At 42.5% G+C, this 18590-nt stretch overlaps 1 protein-coding gene across 26 annotated transcripts in view; it reads right to left on the reverse strand.

The window, feature by feature from the left end:
• HDAC4 (histone deacetylase 4) overlaps positions 1–18590 on the reverse strand; it is a 250075-nt gene that overhangs the window by 92698 nt on the left and 138787 nt on the right. For 13 of the 26 annotated variants that reach the window (XM_040560768.1, XM_040560759.1, XM_040560758.1 and 10 more), the window contains 2 exons: positions 7737–7887; positions 3294–3414 (listed from right to left, as the gene is read on the reverse strand). In XM_040560768.1, coding sequence (XP_040416702.1) covers positions 3294–3414; positions 7737–7887 — 272 coding nt within the window. The remainder of the gene's footprint in view (positions 1–3293; positions 3415–7736; positions 7888–18590) is intronic. The other 13 variants (XM_040560762.1, XM_040560774.1, XM_040560770.1 and 10 more) reach the window with 3 other exon arrangements.

Consider the following 18590-nt stretch of genomic DNA (forward strand, 5'->3'; position numbering starts at 1 on the left):
ATAATAGCCCGCTTGTTAAGCCTGAGGTGCTCTGTCTATGTTCCTGTTAAGCCACTCTTACTTATGTTAAGTATCTTCAAGAGTCAAGCCTCTTGTGAGCAGGGCTGTCCAGCAGATTCAGAATCCACAGGAGGGACAGTCTGACACTGAAATTCAAAAGAACCTCTTCTTTTGTTGTCTATCATTAACATAATCTGAAAATTATAGTCCACAAAGCAATTTTAAACAATTACATACAGACTGGAGCTGCATATATTAAGGAGTCTGCAAAATGGATTGAACAGCATAGAGCTGAAGACTGAGCAAGACCTCTGTGAAAGCCTCCAATAAATAGTATTGAGCATCGCATCTTCCTTTCATGTAGCAGATCCTTTGGACCATGACCATATTCTGCAAAACCCCTACAACTGGTTGCTTTTCATCTGAAGGGTCTGTGTGTATCAATGTCTTTCCACATCTATGACTAATTAGAAAATATTCACTGATTATAAACACTCAACGGCCCTGTACCGGCAACAGCGTTGGGTGAAGTTTAAGGACGTGCGAGATATTGTTGGTAAACGCATCTGCACAGCTCAGTGGACAACCCAAGCCAGGCCCAGCGGGCCGGGGCGACGACACAAACGCTATTTCACATGTGAGTGGAACGTATTTCATGTCAAAGCCATTGACGTAAAATTGCTGCAGTGTTCAATACCCTTAAGAGATCTGTTGTTTTCAAGTAATGCTTTTAAATATTTTTAAAGGAATTCACAAACCTTAATAATACCAAAGGAAGTGCTCAAAAGCAGGCGTGTCATTTAAGAGACTATTTCAGCATCTGTTACCATTTAATTGGTTTGCCTGCTCACAGTAGGAGCATCAAGTCTATCTTCTGCAAGCCTCGTTTGCGTGTGTTAAATCCAAACACCACCCAATTAAATCACATTACAAGTATGTGCGTAAATATCTCTGTAACTGAATTGGTAACCTATGAGATGATATACAAATAAATACTAATACGTAATTAATTTAAAGGCTTTCTCTTTTTTTGTGTTCTTTTTTTTTTTTTAATAGAATGGAAACTAAAATCTTCAGCTTGTCCCTTAACAACTGAAGGGCTGCATTTAAAAACCTTCCACTGCAGTTCCACAGCCTTGCTGCTGCCTGCCCTCCTCAAAGGCTTGGCAAAACGAGCTCACGTCTGCCTGCCTGCAACTTATCACTGAAGCATGCCCTTAGAAAAATTTGTGAGGCCTCTGAGGCTCTTTCTTCCCTCTCCATGCCTTGAGTTAGAAAGCAAAATACTGTTCCTCTCCCCACTACAAAACAGATGGAGAGAAGATGAGGGAATAGCAAGCCTGAAAGTAAGAGGATGGTCCCTTGTGAAACAGTTTGTATGCTGTCTCTACGTGTTGCACTTCTGGAGCATCACTGGAAAGGGATCTTTATATGAACACACGCCACAATAAACCTTAAAGAATACATCTGTATTCAGAAGGGTCTCAGCATTAGCTTGAAACAAGGTGGGAAAAAGACCGACACCTGAAACACGGCAGCTGAATAACCTCCCGCACCACAGCTGGCCCTGTAACATGCACGATGCTACAGACTGCTGCTCTTTGATTCCTCTCTGGATGCTGGATATTTGGAAAAAAAACAGTTAACTGAAAAGTGTGCAAAGTATAAGGAATTCAGACCACTCCCAAATTTATTTTCCCTTTTCTAACAGATTAAATTCATCTATGATGACAATTCTATGTGAGCTTTCTCTAAGGCCAAAAGATCAAAGATTCTGAAGAAAGCATTCATTTACTATCCTTAATTCTAATTTAATATCTTTTTTAGCATTAAAAAGTTAGGCATTTTAACCAACTGGGAAAAAAAAAAAAAAAAAAAAAGCAGAGAACACAGTACCTCACAGGGTCTTCAACTGCTTTTAATAAAATCCCCAAATTTCTTGGTGAGTCTCAATTAAGAACAGTGGAAAATCAGTTATATTAGAAAAATGATTTATGTTGTCTTGACTGAAATTCAGTTTTTCCTATTTCTTCTAATATCCTTGACACCAACTCAGTGGGACTTTACCTCTGCATAAACTACCAATGTTTCACTACTTTAACCAGTGCCATAACCATACAATTTTGAAGTCTCAGATGAGATTTTCACAGACGTATTAAAATTGCTCAATCTCACCCTGGTGGAATAATGTTAGAATTTTCCTGCCAACTACACTTCAGCATTTCTGTACTGGCTCACAGCTGGGATATCTTTCAAATTTAATTTCAGCTTAGTTTCTTACTTTTGGAAACATCATCTGACTACAAACTCATCATCCCTGTATACATGTTTATTGCTTAAGACTTAAAATACTATCAGATGCTCAACTCGAACACAACTTTCACAGCAAAAGTTTCTCGGCTTTTGTCTTTCAAAATTTCATGAACTTTGTGGTCACTAAAGACAACATCCTAAACTCTTTACTTTTTTTTAAATATAGATATTTACAATGCTTTAGTAGTGAATGTTTTTTCTAACCATCTCCAATTTTCAGATTTTCTTTTATACAATAAATAAGTGAATTTCTGGAACTGAAAGTTGTACCTCAATGCCACCTGTAACACCAGTTATATTTGCTGTTTGGTGTATTAGAACTAATCAAAGAAGTCATTGTTTCCACGTCATTATAATATCACCTGCTATCTTCTCACTCCACATAACATTTGGCTTTTCTATAGACCCACAGTTGACAATTTTCAGTATAAAATGTAGATGTCAGGGCAATTATGATTACAGTAGAGATGGAGTGCACCTCATGTTTCCAGCAGTTTACAGAGAACCAAGTAAACAAAACTTCCATCTTTGAGAGGTTAAGATGAGAAGTAAGCATTAAAAATTTTACAAATACAATGCTAGTTCAACTATCTTGAGTTGCAATTCACTAAACATAAAACCTAATTTCCCCATTTTCTTAAAGTTTCATAACACCTGGATGGACCAAATCCTGGGTAAAAATCTACACAACTTATAAAGGTTGATCTTCATGGTAGAACGTGTTCGAAAAATCATGGAATAAAAATGACAGCAAAGACCCCTACTCACAAGAATACTCTAACATCACAGAAGGTGTTAAAACTATTCACATTGAAACCCCCCGAAAAATTCATTTTTGTCATGTCAGCAGCAAAGTCAAACCCTAATTCTGTCATTGTACAGCTGTTCAGTAAACACGTCAGGTCTATTCCCCGCAATTCCAGCAATTGTGAAAAAGGTGGCACCGGCTGAATCGTAAAGATAAGCCCAGTACCACTTACCCATACCAGAAGCGAGGATCACTGGATATGCAGTGGTTGAGATTCCGGTGTGCCAAAGCCTTCTTCTTATTTAAGACAAATTCTTGTAATTTCATCTTGACTTCTGTGCTTGCCACTGCACCTGAAATGTCAAAAACAAAAATAAAAAAGGTTATTTAATGAATTGACTTTGGACAAAAGCTGAAACAAAAATTCGCATACTTCAAAAATTAAAATTTCTAGAAGGATTCAGGATTAGATCTTTGATTTTCAGCCCAATAGAAGAACTTTTATTTCGAAGAGAAGAACAAAGTGCCTCCAGTAAGGAGCTCTCTTTTCCCCCTCTCTGGCTTTGCATATAATCAGAACTTATGTTTGAAAATGGAGATTTAATCAGAGATTTATCATTTTTTTATAAAAGATTTCTGAAGAGGATTTTTACACTTGCATAGAAGTACACTTAGAATAAAGCACTTGTACTAGGTATTCCAGCTTTCTTTTAATCAAAGGTATTTAAGAAAAGGTCTTGCGTACACTCAAGTTTTTAAATGTCACATCTGCAAGCAGAAGGGGAATGAAACGAATGTCTCATATGTAGATTTTGTCTTGAAAAATCTTGTAAATAAGGACCTCTTTGTTCAAAAGTATCTGTGTACAATAAGACCTACATAATATTCCAATTCATTTACAAGTGTGCAATCTATTTCTTCAAATAGAAAATCTAACATTTAAAGAAAAAAGTCAGTAATTTTGTAGTGTAGAGTTAAAATGTCAACTGTGTAATTTCTAATCATTATTTCCTCCACAATAGAGACCAGTCTGTTTTACTGTGATGATGGATTAAAATTATCATTCAGTTGACAGAACAGATTCGCAGGCAGAGTTCCTGATGGAGTAATGCATAGAAAGTTTGGCAAGGAGAACATGTGGAAAATGACGGTTCATCTATACCACAGGGTAAACCAAGAATTCCAAAGGAAAATATCTGGGCTACAAGAAAATGAAAAGGCCAGGAAAACCGTCTGCTCTTCTGGGAGTAGAAAACTCAAAATACGACAGGGTGATCTTTTGTCTCCTGGATCCTGCTCAACAATGTGGTGCCATTTCACAGACTAGGGAAACATTTTTTTATACCTCCACAAGAGAAGTAAACTGCAATAATTCTATAAAGCAGTGCCTGAAGATGTAATATTGCTCAACCACTGAAGCAGAGTTGAAAAGCTTGAAAAATTGCTTTTTTGGAGCCCCACATTTCTCACTAGTTCTACAAAACGTAGGTTTGGCATGCACCCCAGCAGGAAGTTCAACTGAGGAGCTGGAGACAAAATCATATAAGTGTAGCGAGCCACATGGCTAGACCAGAATAGGTGACAAATTCATGCATAAAGGCCTTATCTCTCCAAAAAGTGTCATCTCTGATCTATTAACATTTTAAAAATAATCAAACATGGCTTGGTTCTATTGGTTTTGGATAAATCTGCCATTATTTAGAAGATTTGAAGCCAAGCATTTTTGGATCCTGAGGTTTGCAAAAGCTTCCCTGGCACGTCTTCCTCCTTAACTAGAAGCTGAAGAGCCCCACATATGCTTAACAGGATAAAAACACGTAGGCCTTCTCTTTCCTGGGCAATGCTGGAGCCATGGACAAAGCTATCATGCGAGAAGATCTGACCATTACTTAGCTCTTGACCCTTGAGAGTTGAAAGATTAAATATAAATATATATATATAATTCCCTTTTAACATATTACATATGCAGTGATATGATACAGGCAGAAGTACTCTGCAATACCCAGTGAAGACATTAAAGAGGAGGAAGCCGAAGGCAAAAAGGCACAATCTGGCCCATACATGACGTTATTTTATACACTGTGCAGGGGTATAGGCAAGGAGGGCAAGAGCACAAGCCAGACATGCAAAGCTCATATGTATGGAAAGTATCTTGCTTCCACAGGCAGGAAGCAAGACATTGAACCCTAGGAGAACTGAGAGACCATGGCAGAGAAAAAGAAGGACAAGAGGGAAGGAACTGGTGAACAAGAACTGGCTGGGGCAGCAGCTGCCCATGGTGTGGAGAACCAAGCTGCAAAGCAAGCACTTACGCTTCAGAGGGCCCAAGCGCTTGAGAGGAGCAGGGAGCAAAGAGCAGATCAAGTGATAAGGACTGCAAACAGGAGAGAGCCCCGATGAGCAAAGTACTACAGACAGGATGGGTCTAAATCAAGAGATTGAGAGCCAAAGGATTGAGCCAGGCTACAACCAGAGAGGAAAAAACAAACAAACAAACAGGTTATATCCTGTCCCAGAATTGAACTACAACTGAATATGGGATAAGGCAGGGGCAGTGGGAAGAGAATACAGGAGGTCTGAAGCAGGACCAAGCTCCTGCAAGGAGGAGGAGGTTGCACAATGCAAGAACAGAGGAGCAGAACAAATGGAAATTAATGAGAGAAAGCCCTTAATGATAGTGTGGGCTGATCATAGCCAGCCAGCCTGTAGGAGAAAGCCTAAAACAAGCCACAGTCAAAGGCTGCCTGAGCAGCAAGGGGTTGAATGGTCCATGCCCAGAAGGAGTGAGATGGGAAGACAGATTAGGCCTGTCTGGAAACACTGATGCACAAGACTGGTTCTAGGTTCAATTGTAGCAGTGAAAAGACAGGACAACCATCTATCACTCCTTACCCTGCACAAAAAGCACCTTTAGTTTCATGTGGGTTTTTCTTCTTTTCTTAGAGACATGCTTTTGATCAAAAGCTTTATGATAGCAGATTTCGGTTCACAAGGGATGGGGTAAGGATCCCGAGATGAGAAAGCAAGCTTCTGGTATTATGTTAATCTAACCCTATTTGAGCATTGCCTTCTAGAAGGTAAAAAGCAATCTATTTTTCTCTTACAGTGATGGGGGAAAGATGGAAAATAAACTATATTCTTCATCTATTACACACTCCTCATTTCAGATTCGGACAATTTTAACTGTTATGCTTAGCAAAACTTTCTGATGTGAGAAAAATAAGTATTCTTAAGAGCTTAGCTGCTATAATGATTATACACTATAGTACTTCTTAAATAAAAGTATTTTAAAAATAAAACTGTAGCCATGGGAACAGGATCTTCAACTTAGCATCCCCAAGTTCTGTTCTTCCCTCTACACCTATGTTTCATCCAAAAGGTGCTTCAGATGCTTTTGTCATTTTACAGAGACCTGGGCATTTTTGTTTATTGTAAATTATCTTAATGAGAATAGACAGATATCAGCCATACAAAACATCGATACAAAATCGACAGTTGATGAGAACGGCGGGGTGAAGTGGACGTGCTTATAGCTCTCACCCAGTTCAAACTCACTGCCTTTATTTTGGAAAACAACAGAAAGCAGCCAGAGGACAATGGGAAGAATCGCTTGTGGCAGCCAGCTGCACACTGAAGTAGCCAACCTGCACTGTCATCACCTTTACTCACTCCTGAAAGTCACACTGCTTCTTTTAAGGAAATTCTGACCCTTTGCTTTCTCTCCCAATACTTAGAAGAAACAAACAAAACCCAATACAAATGCGCTCATGTGCTGGGGCTTCTATGAACCGCTTTGCTAAGATATTGGGGTAGGTCTGCACGTTCCCTCATCTGAGTGCAGCTTCAACAGCTTGTCCTTGCAAGATGCGTACACAGGCAGTGGGGAATTCAACCTTATGAAAAAATTTTCAGTCTCCTAGACCCCAGCCCCTTCCTGCTAGAAAAGTTGTTCTTGGAGCTTTATCTTGTCACTGGTCCCCAGACAGTACCTCATCTCCTGGTACTGTTTAGCCCTCTATGCTGCTTCCATTACAGGCTTCCTTGTGTCATTTGGAATGAAGACCTAACGAGTTGATAGTACAACTTTGCAAGGTATTTTTCCTTCCATTCACTTCTAAAAGAAAACGGAACAAGCAACCAAAGTGTCTTTGATAAGGAGATTTGTGAGGCAATAATCATTTTACTGAATCTCGTCAAGTGCATAATAGCACATGGGAAAGCCAACCACAATCTGTACCTCATGAAAGAAATACTTTCTGAATGAGAACACTTTCAAGCTAAAAACTCGCCTACATCCTAAAAGAGTGAAATTAAGAAAAGTAAAGAAAAAGAAAAGCAGTGTGCATCTGGTGTATTTTATGGTTTTAATATTCTGCCTCCATTAGGAATGCTGCCAAAAATACTTCAGAAAATGTTAAATCAAATAAAGAGATGATACGCTTCCTTTTGAAAAACGCTAAAACGGCATTTAGTAAGACAAAAATGAAGATAAAGCATAGAAATAAATTTCTCTTTTACCCTCAATACCTCCTAACCGTTTACATAAGCTCCTGTGCAGCCAAGCCCTGTAGAAAGGCTATCAGGAAGGCTTCTTCAGCTTTATAATGCTGCTTTATGGCTTCCATTCATTTACTCTACCTGTCATCACCAAAACAAGTGAGCTTCTGCTACTTACTCTCTTTTCCTTTCTCTTTGTTTTTCAGCTGTTGAAGTTTTTGCTCTCGGTGCTGCTTCTCCAGCTCCTGCTCCTGTCGGTGCTGCTCCAACTTTCTCTGGTGCTCCAGCAGCTCCTGCTGATGCTTCATTGCCAGCATCTCCTGCTGCTGCTGTGGAGAATGGACGAGGGAAAAGGAAAAAATTAACAAAGTCAGACTAATAGAAGGTAAGACAGAAGTCACCATCAGCTGACAACGATGCTGCTTAGTCACAGAAACAGGAAACATGGCATTTTTGTTGTGCAGAGGCTCTGCGAGTTGTGTAGCCTCATTTCTGGTTCACTTAATGCTGTCCTGCATCACTGCCCTGCTGAAACCTGGGACACGTGGATCCTTCCCCACCCCACCACAAAATACTGGAAGTCCACCTTGGCTCAGCTTTTCTGCCTGCTATTTCAGCTGGACATTTGCTTTCTCTTTATTGAGTGTTTTAACCAAAACCCCCATTACAACATCTTAACTATGCATACTCTCTGAAGGAACATCACTGAGCTCAGCGGTCATGCGCTTGAACCAAAATATGCCATCACCAACACCGGCTTTGCAAGACCAGTTCAGTTCCCTTGTGCGCATGCTTTTCTGAATAAGCCTTTAATTATATGACTTTGCACACTGGTTTCTCCAAAGGTCCTTCTCTCTCTCGGTGTATGCAGAAGCGTTCCCACAAACTGGGACAACTCTCTCAGTGCATCGTTTTAACTTCATCAAACGCCGGCCACTTCCCGTCTGCTGCATGAACCTCACACCCCGAGCTAAAGGCAAAAGGACTGGCTTCCTTGTGGGCATGATACCACCTGCTTCTGAGCTTACTTATAAGAGAATTGCTTCGTTAGAGAAGAATCTTTCAATAGTCTCTCAAGGAAGGATTCACCCCAGCCCTCTCAACTTGCACACATCCATGGGAAGAACCGAGAGCCGGGCTGCCTAATTAAGGACAGGACTTGCAAAGCTTTCATCAGATGGGGTGTCCAAGAGTCGAAGCACCAAAGTCTGCTTTACCACAGTGTTTTTTCTACAAGGCCTTCACACAGCAAACAGTCAACAAGATGGGTAACTTGTACCTGGCACTCACAGATACATTTTTTTAATTTTTAACTAAGAGGAAATAAGAATGATTAGGAAAAGTCAGGTTTCGGTGCATACATTCCTATAAAACATAGTGAAGGACGTAGCACTTCGTGAGGAGGGAACGACGAGAGACAGTTATGAGGCTTAAGAAGAGGTGCCAGCTGCACTTTTAACATGCTTTCTCCCCCAGGTTTGCCAGTTGACCCTCCGAGCCCGCAATTAGCTTCACCCTGCCATCTAAGCCTCTTGACCACTGCCCCCGTCCACCCTCTCAGCCCCACCTTGGGTCTCCAAATCCAGACACACCTGGTGGATGTGTGTGGGGTGGTGTTCCCCAGCCTGAAGCATCCTCAGTGGGCCTAGGGGTGTTCTCCTGAGGGGTCAGAGGCAGCAGGTCAACCCACAGGGCCCCCTGCCAGTGCTGAGAAGACCCCATGCTTTGACAGCCAGCCAGGAGCAAGCAGGCCTGCAGAGAAGCAGGTGACAAGCAGCAAACCTCAGCGCCTCGCAGCTTGGCGAGGTGCAAATGGATCTCCACGGGGCTTGCAAAAAGCGCTTCCCCCAGCGCAGGGCTTCCCCGGTGAAAAACCTCGAGTTCACTGAAAATCGCTTTTTTCTTAAGAATTCCCTTATCCTAAGAAAGGTCACTATTATTCCTTTCCCACTTCCCAGTTTTGTTTGCACCCTCTCCAGCAAGACACGCCTACTCCAGCTCTCCGGGCTGCTCCGATTCCCCTGCACATCCTTCTGGACACAGGAGCACACTGGCTGCCCGGCATGGGCGTCCCGCTCGCGTTACGCTCGCCCGCACTCTTTATGTTGGCAGCTTATAAATTAGCAGATTGATTTTAAGCTGGCAGTGTTAACCTTCAAAACCTTTAATGCTGCATATGCTCCAGCCATCGATGAGACTTCTCCAAGCCTGGGCTTAATGGGGGTCTGTGCTCCGATGCCACCCACTGCTCGAGGCTCACGAAATCCTGGAGGTGGAAAGGGACCGGGCCAGGCCAAGGCTATTAAGGCAGGGAACCTGCTCCCCGCAAGCATGTCTCACTCCATCCTTCTTCAAGCCCTGACAACATATGTGCATGTGTATGCAAGACTCCCACCCCACAAACACTGATTTTTTCCTTCTCCTTTTTTCAGATTTTCTATTTATGCTTCTGACAGCAATTTCTCATTTTAATCTGTGGTATTGTACATTTGTACTATCATCAAAGTTTCAGCCACGGCTATGCTGTACATAAAATTATACAATTCTATATAAAGATGCAAAAAAATAATGTAAGTGGCACTCTACAATCTGCCTGGCTATCTGCTGGAAACCCTGATCGAGGAGTCCCTGCTGCTGCTGGCTCCAAGCAGGCAGACTGTTGTACAACACCGAACCCAAGCTAGCAGAATTTGCAGTGCTTGCACCTATGCTTCCCTTCCTAATTCTATTGAATTTTATGTAAACAACATAAAAATCAGACTCTAAAAACCTACAAAAGTAAATAACCCAACACACACACACCAAGAAAAAAAAATAAAACACAGAGAAAAACAGTTATTTTTGTTTTATAATTAAGCAGCAGCTTCCACTAACACATCTCCATTTGGAGAAAGACTATCTTTTCAGACTTCCAACAAGTCCACCACATGGTGGGCTTTTATAACCTAGCCATAGAAAGTATGCAAATGAACAATATTTAATGCACAATATGTTAAAACAGGTTTTGTTATTTTTATGAAATCAGGAGCCTTTTCTCTCCATCTGCAGTCTCCTAAGCTTCGCATGCTATGCTTCCTGCAATGGTTTACATACATTATGATGCTTTAGAAGGAACTGTGCTTTCATTGACATCTGTAGTGAAATGTAAATGAAAAAAACAATTTGTATCTGGGTGGCTTATAGAAATTTCATTAGACATGTATTGTTTCGGCCAATTTTGACCCCAGTTTCCACAAAGACTCTTCTTGATATAGTTTTCAAACCTTTTCAAAACCGAAAAACAAAAATAAAAAATTAAGCAACCTCCCCAATTGTACCAACGAAACCTAAAATTTGTTGTTGTCTGTTGAAGCCTCAGAAAACGACTAAAGAAAACCCACTGCGGGGCTCCGTCTGAACTGTGATGTTTTCTCACAGCATAAATATTTCTCCACAATTACGGCTGAAAACAAACTACCCAGACGCTATTGACAGGAAATATAGGGTGTGCCGGCGCTGGCGATGCTGCCGCACAGCCCGCGCTCGGGTTTCACACCCACTCTGAGGACCGTGGATAAGGATTTGTGATGCTAACCCAAGGTGAGGCTCGTGTTGCTCATTCGTGCTGATGCTGTTATCCGTGTTGTTATATTAAAGCCATGGGGAACAGAACCATCACACTAAATCACAGTGTGTTTCAGGGCAAAAAAAAGCCCTTCTCAGCTTTAAAACCCTAAGCTTTAAGAACTCTCTTGATGCTAGACTGTGCCCCAATCTTCCTTTTATATTTTGAGGGTTTGCAATTTAATTTTCTGATTTTAAAAAAATGGCTCTGTCTGCTGTTGCTTCGCGAAAAAGACCCGTAAACAGCAAGGGAACCCACTAAGGACTGACTAAACAGGAGAAACAGGAAATCTGATAACAAAAAGCTGCCCTATGCACAAAATAAACTGAAACTTCTGAAAAATATGAGCTTCTCTGTTTCAGTTAAAGCAATCAAGGCAAATTTTAACAGGTAGCAAACATTCAGAGCTGCGTGTGGTTAACTGCAGACCAGCTTCGTCCCCCCTCCTGCACCCCACACTCAGCTTCTTTGACAAGATAATGCCCACACGTTCTGGGCTCGGCCTGGCCTTTAACCTTCACTTGATTATCTCAGTGGAAAAACAGCCTACAGATGTCTAAAGGCAAAATGCTTCAGAGCTGCATTTCAGCGGGACACAAGCTCCCACGCTCGGGTCTTTTGGAAATTGCCTGAGTTAGGAAATTATAAGCATCTCTTGAGCTGCAATTCACGGCGTACCAAGAGACGCTTAGGTGGCTCTGATAAGGATTATTAATTACTGCGCGTAATCTTGCTCACACACCACATAGTGCATTGGGTCTCTCTTGCTGGCATATGAATCAATGCCGACGTCGCAACGCTTGTGTGTTAATTGCGTGCAGTTGAAGTGGTGTGTTTTGCTGAACTGTAATGAAATTTAAATATTTGTGAAATACAAAGTGATATGCCAAGGGAAAGCCCTTGCATTCAGACTAATTCAACTATCAGTTTGAGGAGTATGCTGTGTGACAAATACACACGCTGCATTAGTGAGTGCAGCTAGGAACATCTGAATAAGGTGCTTTTGCCAAACTAAATATTTGTAAATATTTATAACTATGGGGATTCCTGCATATGTTTAATGTCACTGCTTCCACTATTTATGAAAACTGCACAAATGTTCAACTGTACCTGTAGTTAGTGTTTCTGGTGCTCCTTTAACATATATTAATATTAATAAATGTCATAGGGAAAATGTGGAGCATATCCAGCTATTTATCAATTTTCAGCCAGCTGTAAGGACTCAGCGGTGCAGTGGATTTTGCCATCACATTCCTCAATTGTCTTCAGTTCTCAAGCACGTCTACCTGGAACACACACTAACACCTTATCAGTAAGCACATTGTAAACTTTCCCTGCACAAAGAAACCTCTTTTTAAGCTGTCTGGAGCTAAAACAGTTTCTTTAGTCATCACAACAGAGGTGGCAAGGTAGTGCTCTGAAAAATTCCAGCAGCTTCAGCCCAGAAGAAAGCCATGTGCACTCCTGGGAAGCGCGTGGTGCTGACAACAAAAATCCTATTTACCGGAAAGAACGAGGACATATTTCATGAAGATGTGTTGCATTAGGGCTTGCATAACCACTCCTCGATTTGCTAGATGAGCAGGAAGAATTCAGATCCTTCCTGCATCCCTGTATCTTTTAGACACCACCTTATTCTTTCCTCAGAAGCCAGACACTGCTCTCTGCCCACACTCTTATTCCTTCCCATACAACAGCCATTTTAAAGGTGCTTCTGTCATTTACTTCACACACCGTGGTAAAACTGATTAAAATCTGCAGAGCAGGAGAGGTTTTGAAGCTTCAGCTACGGCTCCTAGGTATTTATAATAGATATTTTGAATGCTTTACCTTACTGCAATTAGTGGAAGGCAGCGTAAAACTATCTGTACTCAGACAGCTCACCCTTACTCATGAAGCTGAAGATAATCACACATGTAAGCATGAGTGAGCAACAGCTGCCTTTCTTACTGCTGATAAAACTTTGCTGTGATCCAAAGCAGCTCAGTGCTGTGTCCACCTCCTAACTTGGATCTCAACCTAAGCCTCAACCTACGGAAGGTGCCACAGCACGCTTCAGCACAGTGGGACATCACCGCAGGCAATAGCTTCAGGGAAGTCGTAAGGATGTACAAGTGAAGTACTGGCTTCAAACGTGACAACGTAATGCTGGACAATACCAAGAACACCCCACTGTCTTTTCAGCACCTGCTGAACATGCAGCCTTAAAGGCTGAAGCTTCAGAAAATCGTCCTCTCACCTCACAGAGGGTGAGGCTGGGGTTTTGGTGCGAAGAGTGCTTTTACAATAAATCATTTCCATTAAGCTTTTGGCAAATTCCTACTGCTTGGTGGGAGGTTAATTCAGATATCTGAAAGGCTTTGGAACTCAGATTCTGTAACACTGAAGGAAAATTGTAAGCGATAATCAAGAAAGAACTAGCTGAAACATGCACACATCAAATCACCCCACAAAGAATCATAGCATATTGGTGGACAGAAAGTTTTGATATGTTTCTGGGAGAACCTCTGTTGTTTTGGGTTATTTCAGAGCAATTTCAATGCTAGCCATTCTTTTGGCTGGGTTCTCTGCTTCGTGTCTTCTCCATCCTGTTTACTGAAGTCTCAGGCTCTTGCTTCAATTTCAGGATTCTCTCTTTTGGCTTCATCGCTGTGGGTTTTAATTCCAAGGGCAAAGCTAGTCAGGCTGCACAGAAGATATCTTCTGGAGTACCAGAGACAAGTCAAAATTAATGGGTTGTACTGGGAGAGGAGGGGGAAGCGTGGTTTTCAGCAGAAGCCAAGTAGCAAGGGCTTCTAGACGCAAAAATTTGAAAGCACAGCTTGGAACAAACGTCTATCACCTATTTTCTTGGACATATCAACAACTGAACGTATATTCAGCATGCCCCCTTCCAGCTATCAGACGGGCTGACGGCAGGCAGTCCTGTGCCAGAATTCCCCGCAGCCAGCCTCTCCTCACTATGCAAGAAAACAATCCTTCCCTGCTGACAGCTTCCTGGGCAAGAGACGGATCTTGGGTAGACATATCCAACTGAGACTGTCTGGTGTTCACGTTTATGAGGCTCAAATGTCTTCAGGAAAGGGAATGATGGCTAAGTTTCCTGATTGCTAGCTCTAGGTGAAAAGATCTCACATTATTAATTTGGCAGTTCATATGCGCATATATACTTTTGTATCTCCATTTCTTCCACATCCTGTTACTACTCATCTCTCCTAAAAGGCTGAAGGTTTGTACAGCAGCATCAACCCTCTAAATTCTGAATATCTGGAAAGCTTGTCCTGAGAATGCATCTGTTTGTGCCTTTTGCTCCCTGACTGCCACTTCAGCCTAGTTTTTACACTTTCCAGAAGCAGAGCACCTTACAGCCTAGAAAGCAGTGAGCTACATCGGTAGTACCTAACATGTTCAGTTCCTTCTCCCATTATTCTCTCTAAAGGTGGGGACAGACAGACAACTCCTTTGCATTCATTCCACTGTATTTTAGATGTTGATTTTTGAAGTTGAAGGTAAATCCGTACACCTTGCACCAGGAGTTGGGAACACGCAAGTCTGACCACGATGAAAATAGGAAGCCTTCATAAATCAGAGCTGTACAATTGTCCTGAATAAGCAGGAGCCCCAGATGATTAAGGCTACGTGAGATTTTAACGTGCCAGAAGTGATCAGACCTCAGTCCTCAGAAAAACTGTTCTGTCTTCTCAAAACTGCTTCAGGGTGCAGGGAGTGGGGGAGCTGGAATGGAAATGTTACACTAAAATCACCATCAGGAACAGACATGCTGGGCAAAGATCCTGTCATGGGAGAAGCTACAGTAGCCACTGTTGGATGTCGGTCATTTCCAAGGACGAAATATGAATAAAGAAAAGGAGAAGCATAGCTGCATCTACTGATCCACCATTCCTGGTCCCCCACGTGAAGGAACAGGAACAGAGTGACTGAACTGGTGAGCTGGCAGGCAGAAGAGGAGGGGAAGGGAAACCTCAGCTTCAACAACTGCAAAGCCCTGCACAAAGGGAGACGAGACGGGGAGGTACCTTACATCCCACCCGCTGTGAGCTGAGAAGTACCTGAACAAAAAGACTGGTGGGCAGCAAGAGCTGCTTTCAGTTGCTTCTTTGATAATATGCCTTCCAAAGAGGAAAAATAAGGCCAGAGTGGATCAAGGACCAACCGCAATATGCTAATTCTGAGCAGCTTATCCTCCAGAGAAGGGCAGAGAAAAAACAGGGCGGTGGAGCAGACTACGAAGCCTACATTTTCTTTGCTAGCATCTGAAAGGAGGCAGTGATAGGCCAAGCTCCTGCTGCACCTGAAGGAAGGCTGCAGACTCAAAATGAATGGTCAACCTCATTTGATGCTCATGCAAGCACAGCAGAAGCATCACGTTTAAAGGTAACATGCCACCAACTTAAATACCAAACATTTATCAACTTCGCACACCATCCCCAGTTAAACAGGAAACATAAACATGGAGATTAAGCCCACAACATTGTTCATACTGTGTGTAGACAAGTGAGGTTATTCACAGTATGATTTACATTTTAAGTGCAACTTCATCCTCCCATACACCAGCTGAATTTTGTCAAGAGACCATATACAGTAACAGGAATTCTCAGTTTATGAATGTTAATTTAATCAGTGATGGTGTATATTAACAGGTCACCATTCCTGACATATTAGCAGGATTCACTTGGGTATTTCTTTACTCCTGCCTTGATTATCTGTGTTTTCTCTTAGAATATTTCCAATCTATTTTTATCTAGTTCAAAAAATAAGATAAAGTTGAAGTAGAAAATGTGTGAACTGCAAATACTCTTTTTTTTCCCCTGCTGTTTGTTTCAAAATCCTAAATTGAATAGAAACCATAAGGTCTTTAGCTTTAAAAATAAAAATATCAGTGTGCCTCATGCTATACCAGGAGGCAAACGCATGCTATAAAGGGTAAAAGAACACAAACTTAAGCACTTCAAAAGTTGTTTGGACTCCACTGAAAAAAACAAACATGCTATCAAGTAAGCAAGATCCTCTGCCTATTTGTCAGCCAGTGAACTCTGCCATTTCTGATGCTTACGTCAGACAGTCAGCCTTCAGAATACCCAGGAGTCAGCCCAACTTATGTCCAACTTCAGCAGATTAAGTAACAAGAAAATGCATCATGTGAAGTCTTTTCTGAGCAAGGGGCTTCAGCAAAGACATGTGGAGCAGCTGAGCTCACAGGGCAACAGACTTCTCATCTCCCGCTGCTGCCAAGCCTGAAGACAAGACCCTGTGTTCTGCTGAAAAGCGGGGAACCCCCAGATGAAGGACCACAAGGCTCACCGGACCAGCCAATTCCATGGACACCGGTGCAGGGTTTCACGGGAGAAAAGCCACCAAGTCCACCAGCTGTAGTGAGATCTGCAATTTCAATTTTGACTGAAGTTTTTGGTATGCATCTTGTAAAGCTGGGAAAATGTAGAGTTCTCATTCTACTCCTTCCACCCAGCAAACAGTGGTCCACCTTATGAGAAGCCAAAATAAAACATTTCTTTTACCATTTAAAGGAAATCCTTTAAGTAGGCCTGTAGGGATGATTGCAGACAACCTTCCTGGTTGAGCAATCCAGCTTCAGTCCAGAAACCACCAATGCTTCTTAGGAAGAAGCCCAAATTCTGCTGCATGACTTTGTATTCAACTGAGATATGGGGCTTACAAGCATCCATGCTGCTATATGCATTTGCTGACATTTATCCACACCTCTGCACGCAGATCTGCCCTCTCCGTTCCCAGAAAAGATCTTGACTTTGAGCATGAGGAAAGTCACCCCCAACCTTCAAAGACAGCAAATGCTCTGATCTTGCAAAGCTTTCCCCAGGGCTATTTCCATCAGAAGTTAAGTTTTGCAGGATCCAGGTCTAAGTCTTTTAGGCCATGGAGTCAGCTACGTGCACCAGAAAAACAAGAGAAGGTCACTGACAAGAGGAAGCCATCTAGAAATAGCAAGAGAGCTCTGTGCAATGAATTCAAGTAGTAACAAGGCACAAAATGTTCAGTCTGTTTTTACCACTGACTGTACCCAGCTGCAGTTCTCTAAGATGAATAACCCTGTCATGTCAGAACACAGAGGCAGACACCTGGTATCTCCGGGCTTTTTAAGTTTCTCTTGAAAGCGATGCAAACCGCCAGGAACGGGCGCTCTGCAGAACAGAGTCACGAAGCTGAGCCGAGGGAGTCCGGCTGCAGCGGGGCAGGACGGGCGGAGAAAATGGGCTCAGCGGCAGGCGGCGGGGCACGGGGGTGTTAAATCCGGGCTTGCACTTCCAGAGCACAATGTGAGCAGCAGAACAGAGGGCAAGGGGCAGCAGCGAGGCAGGACAAGCCTCTTATGCAGCCCCAGCCAGGCTCCAAGGTGCTGCGTTCAGCATCCCCGGCCCAGGGGCATGGGGAAGGAGCCACCCGCACAGCTGCGAGGTGGAAGCAGATGACACCAACCGTGTCAGCAGGTTTCTAACACACAGATTTTTTCCCATTAAGAAAGCAAGAAACAATGCAGTTCAGAGAGGCCACCAAGAAGGGACTCTGGGCGCTATATTCCGCACTGAAAGCAGCCACGCTAAAAGCTAACGTGACCTGCGGCCAGGTAGCTCTCCTGCGAGCAAACCAACCACTGCAAGGGCAGGTGTCTCCAAATGAGAGCAAAGAGCAGTTTCTTACTATAGCATCAACATGACACACACAAAATCAGTCTTCCATTTTATTTCCATGTTATTGCAAAATCTGCCCAGAAGATTCCCTGCAAGACCTCAAATGAAAATAAGGAATGGCCAGAGTTTCATCACATATCTCTGAAAAATTAGCTTAGGTACTAACAGCTTAGATACGTTACCTCCCCTCAATCAGCCCAAAAGCTGTGCTGCTGAAAAACATGTCAATTGAAAACAGCAAAAACAAAACCATCTCCTCATGCTTTATCTGAATGTTGCTATATATAAAGCCAATGTCTGAAAACATTCCACATATTTTTATTTACTGGCATAAAGCCACTAAGCAGCATAAGCATACTGTTTAACGTAGGAATTTTCTCTGTTAACAAAAAGAAAACAACTTCAGCATCACTCCTCAATGAGCACTGCTACAGAGCTCCCTCCTCTGCGCAACGCTGCTGCTGCTCACACGTGAACCATGCCTCCTCTGACCATCCTATGTACATTGCACAAGCGGTATGGCACTCTGCTACTGATGCACACAAATATTCTCCTCTCGGACCAATGGAAAAAAAAGGAATAGCATCGCATGACAGAATTAGCATCTTTGCATGCCTCTGGGTTAAGATTTCAGGCCCGCAAGGAGCTGTGAGGCTTAGCTGCTCTCCTGTTGCTGTCCCATCGCCACCAGGACACTTCTGGTGTCTGCTGTCATGTGTTAATGCTGACGTGCGTCAGCATC

This window comes from Cygnus olor, chromosome 6 (genome assembly GCF_009769625.2).
Source record: "Cygnus olor isolate bCygOlo1 chromosome 6, bCygOlo1.pri.v2, whole genome shotgun sequence".
NCBI lineage: Eukaryota > Metazoa > Chordata > Aves > Anseriformes > Anatidae > Cygnus > Cygnus olor.